Source organism: Prosopis cineraria, unplaced genomic scaffold (assembly GCF_029017545.1).
Source record: "Prosopis cineraria cultivar Desert tree isolate PC_DT_omini unplaced genomic scaffold, ASM2901754v1 PC671, whole genome shotgun sequence".
Taxonomy (NCBI): Eukaryota; Viridiplantae; Streptophyta; class Magnoliopsida; order Fabales; family Fabaceae; genus Prosopis; species Prosopis cineraria.
Window position 1 is genome coordinate 4398 of NW_026555996.1, and position 12436 is coordinate 16833.

A 12436-nucleotide genomic window follows, 5' to 3' on the forward strand; every position below is an offset into this window, starting at 1 on the left:
TCATTTTTTTATTAAATGCAGAAAAATGCATTAATAAAAATTAATACATATTTCATTTGTATGCACCTGAATAGTAGTTCAATTATAGACGCAATTGAATTTATAATATAAACGTAAGAGTAAAGTAGAAATACCGTGACTGTAATAAATTGACTCATACTAAACGTTACTTTAGAGGGAAAAAATTATATTATTACGAATTTTTACATTATATTTTAATTAAATAAATTATTTTAACCGCCAAATTAGTATGAGTTGAGTCATATTAATTTTCCTAACCCTATTTTGATAATATAATATAAAGGGCAGTCCCTCTCTATATCCCTATTTTGTATTAAAGACCTTTCTGCATCTTTCAAGCTATTAATCAGTGCATGATAAGTCACAACCTAAGAAAAAGGAAAAATAAAATAACACGTAAACTTCATTCAAATTAACATTTATTCAATAATGATACAATAGCCACTGAAAAGTAAAAACATGTACTGATTCACTAAAATGCCTACATCAAAATGCAAGACCTCAACCTCTCATTAACAATGCCAATAAGTTCTGCACTCAACACCTGGATCTATTCAGTCTCAGGATTCCAAGCATAAATATAGATAGAATCTTGAAGAGTTCACTGGAAAAATACTCATGTGCTAAAAACTTTTCCCTTCATGCTTACAGTTACAGGTCCTAAACATGATTTTAAATATACAGAGCAAGTTTTTACACTACAAATTACAAAAGATACAATAAATTCATCATGGATTCATGGCTTCCTTAGCCAAAACCAAGTTCAAGCAAAAAGCTATTTCAGACACTAGACTTCAGGACCAGTTGCAAACAAGGAAACAAGGCCACGGAGCACTTGCGCCGAGAGTTGGTGTGCCAGAAAGCGCTCACCGTCCACGTTCCATACGCTCTCATTGCCCAAGGACGTAAAAGTAAATGCTGGGGTCTGAGGATGCTAAACCAATTTAGGAAGTCGTTCATGATATGAGAGATTGAGTAAATGGAGAAGAGGAGAAAACTAACTTTATGATGCTCTATAAACTTAAAATTAAAGGGATTTCCACCTCTTCGTGTAAGTTCGGTCAGGTGCCTGGATTCATCGATTGTCATGCAAAGGAAACGTTCATTACTATACGTGCAAGTTATTTAATAACCAAGAAAAGAAATTTAAAAAATAAAAATAAAAATAAAACAGACCCTTTCCAAGCACTCTTAGGATAAGGTTGCAGATTCTATACCCATATATACATACATACATACATATACATATACATATACATATATATATATATTTTGTAATAATACCAAAAAAAAAGCTTAAGATATCTGCATGCATGATTTTTAAAACAAAAGGTCACAGAAGAGATAATCAGAAGTATGAACACAAAAACAGAATGTGTCTAAGAAATAACAGGAAACTAATTAGGATAATGGGGAAAACCACAGAAGAATATAGTGTTTGATTTTTTTTTTTTTTTTTTGCTGTATTTATCCTCAACTTGTTTATCAATATGTTTAAAGTAATTTGAGAAGCAAGAAACTATCACATTACAAGGCACCTTAATCTAATAGGCATTTTACTGCATGTAATAGATTCTCAATTCAAACCAATCTAAACCACTGGTCAAAATATGATATCGCATTGCCATGTCACTCCGGATAGTAAATTACCCTCCAAAAAAATCCACATGAAAAACAATCCATCATGTCAGAAGAATTTGGATAAACGAGATTTTGAAGAGACTTCAACGAGAAGCCATAAAGCAACAATGAAAAACACTGTTTTCAAGAGTCAGTTTCCAAATAATAGTCCATGTGCCAACTATTTTATCAACTTACAGGCTTTGATAACTTGAAAAGAAAAGGAGGCAGTGTGTACCAAAGATAATAGGCGTGAGGGCAGTCTTTAATTAATATAAGATGAAGGAAACCATCTGAAAGGTGTGCATCAACCACCAAACCGTCAGGTGCTTTTTCGTTTCTGCAAGAGATTACAGCGGCTCCGACACTGAGAAAACGTCCTCTGCATCTATTCCATTTGGCATTATCTGTACTCAAATAAGGGGTTGGGCCAGAGATTCCTGAAGCCATGTGACTTGGCATACAAACTTTACAATTGACACGGCAGATACATCTTTCTGGTCTATATGGACTTCTTTTATCTTGTACCCTACTACCTTGATTGTTGCCCTTGAAAGTCGGATCGGATCTATCTGAATCAACTTCTAGATAACCTATCTCAGCCTCATATGACCTGTATGACAATACACAATGAGAAAAACAATGAAAATAATTATCTGGAGAGGCACTAGCTTCAGCATGAGTAGCAAGATAACAAAATAGATCAAACAAATACATTTGTCAACTGAGCTTAGCACTGGAAAACTCTTGAAGGTTAGAGAGTCTAATGCACGTTTTGAAGCCTATTATAAGTACTGCATCAAGCTGGCAGCTTCATCAGCAAAAGAAAAAAGGGTTTAATTCAAAGAATTTCACCGCAGGCTACTCAAGTAATTTTTCATTTACTCTCTCTCTCAGTTACCAATGAAAATTGATAGTTCTTCAATTTCCCAAAAGGGATTCCATTAAATTGATCACAGAAAAAAGGGGGAGGGATTGGATTCCATTGATCAATAGTTAATGACCTGTAGTACAAAATGTGATCTATTAAAATGGGTCTCAGCTGACAAAAGCTCCTGACAACCCACTGGAGGTTCAGTAAAATATTCTTCATGAACTAACTAGTTAAGCGCATATTTTGCCAGGGTTTGTCAGATATGCTAAACTTCCCATAAAGTAGGAAAGAGACCAGCCCCAGACCGTGAGGCGTGAGACCGCACATATAGCAATGTCCATCACGTAAAGGATGAATTGAGATGAAAAGAAGGGGAAAAAAATTCAACAAATGGCGCTCAGTTCACCTGTGCCTTAAGAACACCATTGTCCCTGCATAATCATAGCGTTTGGGTCCCATCCAGCGATATTTCTCACTCTCTGTGATGACATCACCATAGAATCCATACCTAAGGTCATCAGAAAGAATAAGAGCTTATTGAAAAAAGCATTTTAAAAAATTAAGGATCAAAATGCAGTGGATGCAAGAATATGAATCAACATGTCGGAACTAAAGTAAGGTTTTGGATAGGCCACAAGAATATCTCCCAATTAAAAAAATATGCTTCAAAGTAACATGCTCAAAAACAACAACGGCCACATAAAATCTTTCATTCACAAAACTGAAAGCGTCTTAACTTGTAGTATGGTAACGGGTACTGAAATGCACAACTGAAGACACATGAACAAAATTTTCATTGTTTTCAAGGGTGTTATTAAAGTGAACTAAATTCAAGGCAAGGGCTAGTAGCAATGCCTTTATGATAATTTCAGAAATTTACTCTTTATTTTCAACCTTTCTGTTTAAAGGTTTACGGGAATCTGAGATTAGCAATCCACATAGCTAAAAAGTTTTCAAAAAAGCTAGCATCAGTTAGTTTCCTCCAGTGCCATAGAACAACTATTTGCATTTACATCAAGGTATTTGAACATGTTAATTTTCCATGCATGTACCAGGCATTTTCTCTGATCCAAAAGAGGAAGGAGGGGGAAGAGAAAGAGAGAACAAGCTTCCTGATACAAATAATTGTTTTCTAAAAGAAGAGAAAAGCATCGAAAATTGAAAAAAGGAAAAAGGAAATCATTTTTTTTTTTTGCCAGCAAAGAAGAAAAATCTATATAATCAATAAAATTCCAGAAAGTAAGCCAAAAGAAGACACTTAGAAAAAACAATGTTCAAATGCATTATTCTGAGTCACAAACTACAGTTTGAACTGAATTCTTTTGTCAACGTTATCAGAAAACACTAATAGAGACATTACCCAGCAAATGAAGCTGCATAGCGCACACAAGGTTCGACTGCAGATTTAGGTGTTTCTTTCCACCTTACAACTTGCGCTATGTCAAGGTGCACCTTTTTGCCAAGAACAATATGCAGTGCTGATGTTATAGGATCTCGACATCCAGTTGTACTAGAAAAGATACAAACGAGAGAGTTGTATTCAGATAACTCACAAAGTGTATTAGAAAACAAGACGAGACATTTGTAGCAAAAATTGTTTTGTCAGGGAGGCATGTTGTAAGCAACTTTATAGACAGATCATCAAATGATCGCAAGCATTTAACCTGCAACTATGCAATCTGTGTACCACAAATGAACCACATGGAGAATAAATACTTGGTATTCTCAACAATTAGCAACAAAAAAGTGGTATAGATACAGACCATGATGATCTGAACATCACATCCCTCAAGTCAACTAGCAACAAAGCTGATTCATATGTCTCATACAGTCACAGAACATAATACTATGGAGGCTTGTTCATCTTAACATGACACTCATGAAGCATAAAGCAAGCCTTACATCATGAGCCTATTCCAGGAAGGGAAATAATTTTAATCCTTGCAAAATAAAACCTGATACAATTTCACAAATATAGATCTTTTGTTGAGTTTATAGATATGAAGCTTAAGTCAATGGAAAGGCAAACATATTATTAGAGGGGAGAAAATCATACCACATTACAATGGCATCAGTTGAACCTGCAGGGATGATTCCAAATCTAAAACGTTCACTGAGGATTTGAAACTCAGGATCTTGATCTGCTGAATCTTCAAAAGCCAAAAAATTATCCCCATAAGTTTCCTTCTGCTCTCGTTCCCTTTCTCTTTTTCTTTTGTGACGGTGTGAGTCTATGATAATAAAACATAAAATAGAAAACAGAAAAGATGGGGAATGGAAGACTAACATAACATTACTTTGTAAAGTATGGAAATATTAGCATGTTTACAAAGTCATTTTCAGTTACCATAAATTCAAAGACAACCACTAACCAAGAAAAAATATTTATCAGAAAGCAATCCAACAATTACAACCAGGAAGGAGTTGTAGAGTGATAGGCAAGCAAGTATAGGCAAACTACTCACTGGAATTTGCAATTCTGGATCCAATTTGTTTTGGACTTGAAATAAGAGGATGTTCTTCATTTTGATTGGGATTCTCCTCAACTGCTTCATTTCCATCATGAACCAAGGAACTATGACCATCTTTAACCAAATGAACCAAATCCGATGGAGCAGGTGGGATCGGAGCTTTTAGCCTGGTAGAAAGAAACCCATTAAGGATTTCATTGAAAAATCCATCACCACCCTGGAACCACCTCAATTAGAAAAGAGCAAGTAATTGGCATATAATAAAGAAAATCACTCACAAACAGAAAGCAAATCAGAAAATCAAGTAAATGAATCCATTTAAATTGCCAAGGCTTGAACTTTCACCAACAGTCAGCCTCATTTTGAAGAATGCAAACATAAGTGCATGAATTTCAAACATGATTTGGTAAGAGCCTCTTTCTACTACAAGTATGGCTTAATTTGCGTAGTGAAAACATGGTTCAAGATTGGAAGTGAATATGATGATGAATTCCCAAGTCAAATCCCACAAGGTTCAATTCCAAGATAATTTTTTCCTTGGTTAATGGAGACCTATGTAAGTATGGAATACCTAAGTCACATAGAGTAATATGAAATGTTCAATGGGGTATTTAAGTGGACAGGTTCTCCATTCTTAATTTTGGGGGAGGGTTTCCCATCCCATTTAGGTACAACAACGACAACAACAACAAGCCTTTATCCCACTAGGTGGGGTTGGTTACTTGGATTGCAAGACGTTATTGTGCTCTATTATTTGTCAAGCTTTTAGAGATATTATTAATTAAAAGATCACGTTCAACAACTTCTAAGAGTGTTCTCTTAAGCCTTCCTCTACCCCATTTAACAGCGCTCAAAGTTATATGTTCCACTCTTCTCACTGATACCTCCCGCGGTCTTCTTTGTACATGCCCAAACTATCTCAAACGATTTTCTATCATTTTTTCCTCAATAAGTGCTACCCTCACTTTTTCGCAAATGTGCTCATTTTGAATTTTATCTTTACGTGTATGTCTGCACATCCGTCATAACATTCTCATCTCTGCTACTCCAACTTTATGTTCTTGTTGTCTCGTTAGAGCCTAGCATTCACTACTATATAACATAGCCGGTCTGATAGCAATACGATAAAACTTTCCTTTAAGTTTATTAGGCACCTTACGATCACAAAAAACTCATTTAGCTTTTCTTCAATTAAACCACCTAGCTTAAATCCTATGTGAAATATCCCCATTGATTTCGCCATCATTTTAAATAATGGCTCCCAAATATCTAAACTTTTCCACTTGAGGTATAATTTGATCTCCTGACAATAGCAGTACGATAAACTTTCCCATCTTATTTAAGTACCCATGAGTTAAAAAGGGATGCAAAATTTACATGACCATTGAATAGCAGTTATTGAACTCATAACATTAATGTGGATGAAAAGTTATTAGCATGGTGCAAAGTTTCACATGAATAGTTTTTAGACATTCTGAGATGCTGCATCATTTTGATGGTCTGAAGACTAGAAAAAGTATGATAATGCATGATGAGGTTTCAAATGATTGATAAACCCAAGAAAAGGAAAAAGGTATTTCCTCCTTCACATTTTATGTATCTTCTTTAGATTCTTTGTTATTGAGAGAAGGAAGGGAGGCTAACAAAGAAGTTAGCTAAAGAGATCATTTAGTAGCATGGAGCAACTAACAACATGTAATGTCATGAAACTAAGCAGGCACACTGCTCACTGTGCTCAAGGGGAAGCATTTCATTCTACTATCACCAGACATGCTTCTATAACTTTATCAGTTAAGTAGCACTATGGTAAATGTTCATAATATTAAGAATGCATCAAAAGATACGTATGTTCTTACAACAGCTACGACACCATCATAAGAGTTGAGCTCCCTGTTTGTTATAGAGGACATCACATCAAAGGCTTGTCCAGGTCTCTCCGTTACAACTACCTAGTGAAAGGAAGGAAAATGGATTACTAAGAAATTGATCAAAACAAAATTACATTAGATATTAGCAGCTAAAATATATAGCTGTTCCCATTTGCAAATCAAATACTGAAATGTCATTATGTCATCATAGCTCTCTAAAGTATCAAATCTAACATAAACTTCGTTGAGATGGGAATGGATTCAGAACTCACGCATACTTCCATATATCAGCCAATGAAAGTTTAACGCAAGTCAAATTATAAATCATCACTCAAGCTCAGCTCATTAAATACAGAAGTAAAGCCCAAGTCTAGTCAAGTTCAAGAACAAGAATATAAACATGTAACATATATATATATATATATATATATCAGTAAGCACTTGTAATGGTACGAGGGAAAAACCATTCATTAATATTACTCCCCTGGTCCCTTTTAATAAGAGCCAGTTTTCAGGGGTACAGTGTCCCTTTTGTTATGAGCTTTTTCACAGTTCTAGGAAGAATTAGAAAATGTTTCCAGATATACTCCTAATAAATGATGAATTTGAAAAAGGCATTTGGAGTTGTGCAAAATTATGACATTTAATGGAGGGCAGAATTGGAAAGAAACTAAAATTTTTAAGACATCAACTAACTTTACCTACTTCCTTGGTATCTCAAAACTGGCTTTTATAAAAAGGGACTGAGGGGGTAGAATTTATGATATAAATGTAATTTATGGTTTGTATTTCATAGTTGAGAATTCCGGTTAAATTATAGGCTTATTAGTGACTTCAACTTTCATCAAGGTGTTTTTTGGGTCTAAGGAATAGGGATATCATCTATTAGTATTTTGATAGGATTCCAGTAGTCTGTTTTAGTTCAAATAGAATTATTTCAAGTAGAGTTCAATTGAGATTGTCTATATCAACAGTAATTTTAGGGAAAATAACCCTTGTTACTGGTATAATCAGAATTATTGAATTCAGACACATGTTCATAGTTACAATTGAATGCCCCTGCGTGGTATCATGCACAGATTTATTTAATTATTATAAAAATTAAGTTTGATCCACCTTTTGACACAACAAACTTGAAGGTAAAATGAAAGCAACCAGCATGTTATCATTGCAAAATTTAACAGAGGATCAGGCATGATTTTCATCATTTTTTCCATAGTAAACATAGAAAGTGGATGGAAGGGCTTTAAACTTTATACGAATTGGAACAGAATGCTATCTCAATTTCAACCACTGAACAAGTACAAAGGTAACGGTCGGGAAAAGCTATTACATGTCTCAGTGTGAGCTTCTTAAATAAGGTATAATAGCATATCAGATGTTAAATTACAAATATTTGATGTTTAGAAGAGTAGACCATTCAGAAAATCACTAAATATGCTAAAAAAAAATATTCACCTTTGTTTTCACTTTAGCACGAGAGAATATAGGAGCCACAGCTTCCCAGGTTCTGCAGCCAAGTCCTTTCCCACTCCTTGGATGAACAAAAACCTAGTGAATCAGAAATCATCTCTGGGAAATGTTCATTTCAACTAATCAATGGAAGTTAAAAGAAAGTATAAAGCCTAGTGTTGACCAGTACCAGAACATACCATGAGATTCTTTGGCCTTTCAACTTTGAGGTTCAAGGAAGAATCAAGCCGATTTACCCACATCTGACATGTTTGCATATTATTATGGCCAAAAGTATATTTAACAGGGACCAATAGAGAAGGCTGAATCTCATTCCTTAGGACACCATACACCGTAAAACGATACATCTGCAACTTTGCAAGAAATACCATTCACCTTATTTGATTTGCCCCTGAAAGAATATAAACAAATAAACAAGAACAATGACAAACCTTGGCATCATGCCCAATAAGAAGATGTTTCATGGCACGAGAGATACGTGATAAATGCACCAGACCATAACCAGTAAACTCAGCAGCATATATGTCACAAAGTTTGATTGCCGTAGCAGCATTAGAAATGTATTTTATCCCCAAACAGGTTGAACTCTCCTGTTCAATTGAAAGTCTAGGATAAGTATTAGAAGATGAAACATGGATTACCTGTTCATTGGTAATTAACAGCTTTGAGAACGAGAACTATCTCAATTATAATCCATGACCATACAACAAGCCTTCTTAATTTAAATATTTGTGATTGGTAAAGCAGGTCTTGTTAGATGAAAACAAAACAAGCCCAGTAAGACTCACTCAAACCTTTAGAAGTCTTCACCACAATTGTATCAAAGTTGAGAAGGCATCGTCGTCCATAAGTAAAGCAATGATAAAAATACATGTAAACATCAATTAAAGCACAGGTGATAGATGACTAAACTAAATCATATCTTATCATAACATATAAAATTCATGTTTCAAAATTTAGTCATATTATTGCAATGTAGAAAATTTTAATAAATATTTGATCAGGTCAATTTCCAAAGGCCAATACCACAACCAATTGAACATAACTACTATTTTAAAGTAATCAAACAGCACTTACATTAACCAACGGTTCAACCGCTTCCCAAGATAACCCGTCTGAATTAAAAGCGAGGGTGACTTCCCCAACATGATCTAAGAATACATTGCAGCTCGAGATAGCTGATTCACCATCTAGCAGAGCATCAGGTTGACATTTATCGCCTGCAATAACATAATTCCCATCTCTTTCCATTTAAAATGGAAAAGTCAAGGAAACGAGATAAATTCCACCCGAATTTGATCAAATTCCGTTTGGGATCGAAAAGGATAGGAACCCAGAATAGGGTTTAAGTTCAGCGGAAGCAGATATACAGAGAGAAGGAAAACGAAGGCCAAAAAGCCGTTTGTGTTGTTATGAGGAAGATGCAATGCAAGATTCGCGCTTTTGATTCGAAATTTGGTAGGCAGATTAGCTCCATGTATAGACAGGATCAATTTAGCTTGACCAATGAATTAACCAGAGAAAAAAATAGTAATTTGATAAAAAAAAAATTGAGCGGAATATTTTTTACCAAAAAATCAAAAGTGAAGATGAGATTTTTTTTTTCCCCCTGTTGAGAAGAAAATAATAAGAACATATTTTGTTAATTAATTTTACGAGGTTTGATTCGTGTGAAGTTCCTAACCAATAACCTTAGGCTATGTTTGATACATTAGAATTATGAAAAAGGAAATGAAATTGGACATGAAATTCTTCAGTTGGCTTGTTTGATATATCAGAATTGCTTTCTTGAAGGAATCTGATTCCATTAAAATTGATGGAATCCAATTTCATTGTAGAGACCATAAAATCCACTAATTCAACATGAAATTGGCTTATGTGTCATTAAAAAATAAAATAAAAGATATTTTTAGCTTTAAAAGTACATTCTTTATTTTTTTATTGTTAAGTTTTTCATTAAAAAATAAAATAAAGGGTATTTTAATTTTTTATATTTTAAATACATATACTTATTAAAATTATATTATGATTCCATCTTTGTACCAAACACACTTTTAAAACTCAATTCAATTTCGATTCCAATTCTGATTTCAATTCCAATTTCGATTCCGATTTCGATTTCAATTCCAATTTCGATTCTGATTATATCAAAAACTCTTCTATCATATCAAACAAGGCCTTAGAGATATGATTGAACTGAAGCTTACAAGTTTCTGTTCATGTCGTTAATATAAAACAAATTTAATCAGATGCATATTAAGAAATGATAATGATAATGAAATGATAATTATATTCTAAAAATTGTTGAAAAATATGTAATTTTTTTAATTTTATCCTTCTTTAAAATTAATACCCATAATAAATTGTTCTATAAAAATTCAAATCATAATAAATAAATTAGGGATAAATTTATAAAAGAAAATTTACTAATTTAGTACTCGAATTTTGTCTTGTATTGAAGCTAAAAAGAAATAAAATTTGCTTATCAGTATGTAATTATTTACTTCTCCTCCTGAACAAAAAATCATGAATTTAGTTTGTTAGTGTCGTATGGCCAAAAGCAAGTGAGTTTATCTTCATTATATTTTTTCTTTATTATCTCTCCACTATAAATCTAAGTTATTCAAATTAAATTTATATTTTTTAAAATTATTAAATTTAAATTCCTCCTTTATCTTCTATGTATAGGAGGAAAATCAATTCCTGCAAAAAGTTTCATTAAAAGATAACCACGAGCTCAGATACAAAAAGGATGATAGTTATTTATAACATTGAATAGTTCAAAACTTGATGCTAATAAAAATAAATAAACGTTAATATGTAAAATGGACAAAACAATCCACGATTTAAAAGATGGATGGTTTTTAATAACTTTTTTATTTGCAATAACTAAAAACAAAATCCAAGAATAAGCATTACATAACAATGGTTTACATTTATAAAATGGTTTTATTCATGATCTATAATTATTAAAAAAATATTGATTTCCCATGAGCATAGGAGGCATTGTGCTTGTGCCAGTCAGACATTGGCCAAATGTCAATCTCAATAGTTTCAGATGTCAACGTTTGCTCGATTCATTTTTAAATCTCATTTGAATGTGCTTTCAATCATTTTTTGTAAACTCGGACTAACTTTGTTAGGTTGACCCACAAACCAATGAACCAATTACTTAGCTAGTTTGATTGATTGAGGAAAACTAATCATCTATGATTCGGTGTCAACCTTGTCAAGCTGACCTCAATCTGAACAATCCTTGGCGACTCGATGGGTTAATAGGTTGACTTAAGTTGGTATTTTTATTTTTATTTTTCTCTATTTCTTCCTTTCTCCTTTTGAACATTGAACTTTAAATCAAATATAAATTTCTTAATTAATAATTTTAATGATATTATGTTTTATTATTGTCAGAAACTCATAATTATTATTTCTATAAGACATACGTAAGATTTTATGGATAAATTTTTATTTACTCAAGAATTAATGACTGTTATTTAAATATTGTAGTCTTTCATATGAATATTTTTATATATTTAATCAAATTATATTATTTTAATCGTGATCGATTTGAATTCAGGTTGACCTGTGGTTGGACCATTACCTCAATTGGTTCAATGACTAATCTGTTTTTCAGTACCTTGCTTTCAACAAAGTCAATCTGGGTAACAATTGCTACCTATACAACTTTGAGCATCATAAAAATGCAAAGTGGCTTCCTAAATATGAAAAGCTAGATTGCCAAATAAGCCTTATATACTATTCTTTTTTTAAGGGAAAATCACGGTTAAGGATCATTGGAGAAATAGATTCATAGTGGAGGACCAATTAATTATGAATTTATACTGCAGCCTTAGAGGTTCTAACTATAATTAATTTTAACTAAAAAAATACAAAAATACCCATCTAATAGAAAGGAAATGAAGCATAGAACTCACCATTAGAAAAAAAAAACAACTCTCCATTCCATTTTAACAAAAAATAATTTCATGTGTCAAAATTCCTGACTTGAGAAAATTTCTACATGTTTAAAGTTGGTGAATAACTTACCATTCGACAAAAATAACTCACCGTTCCATTTTAACAAGAAATAATTTCATGTGCCAGAATTA

The 12436-nt window shown here is 33.0% G+C and overlaps 1 protein-coding gene across 5 annotated transcripts; it reads right to left on the reverse strand.

The window, feature by feature from the left end:
• Positions 1-406: 406 nt before the first annotated feature.
• Positions 407-9816, reverse strand: LOC129297978 (ceramide kinase-like). Of its 5 annotated transcripts, none has more exons than XM_054936352.1 (12): positions 9405-9815; positions 8759-8917; positions 8507-8674; positions 8313-8405; positions 6843-6935; positions 4981-5203; positions 4572-4665; positions 3876-4025; positions 2922-3023; positions 1880-2254; positions 1024-1090; positions 407-946 (listed from the first exon to the last, which is right to left on the reverse strand). In XM_054936352.1, the coding sequence occupies exons 1-12, from the start codon at positions 9576-9578 to the stop codon at positions 809-811; spliced, it is 1836 nt and encodes a 611-aa protein (XP_054792327.1). In that variant the 5' UTR covers positions 9579-9815; the 3' UTR covers positions 407-808. The 5 variants fall into 5 exon arrangements, with proteins under 5 accessions (XP_054792327.1, XP_054792326.1, XP_054792324.1 ...); XM_054936351.1 differs by having other exon boundaries at positions 4572-4746; XM_054936349.1 differs by having other exon boundaries at positions 407-1090; positions 4572-4746; positions 9405-9816.
• Between the last annotated feature and the right edge of the window lie 2620 nt (positions 9817-12436).

Excerpts from the sequence above, each read along its gene's own strand:
- LOC129297978 (XM_054936349.1), bottom strand. The coding sequence starts at position 9,578 with ATGGAAAGAGATGGGAATTATGTTATTGCAGGCGATAAATGTCAACCT. Across the intron at positions 5,204-6,842 it reads ATGATGGTGTCGTAGCTGTT|GGTGGTGATGGATTTTTCAA; the intron begins GTAAGAACATAC and ends AGGTGGTTCCAG. Across the intron at positions 1,091-1,879 it reads CCTCACGCCTATTATCTTTG|GCACCTGACCGAACTTACAC; the intron begins GTACACACTGCC and ends CGATGAATCCAG.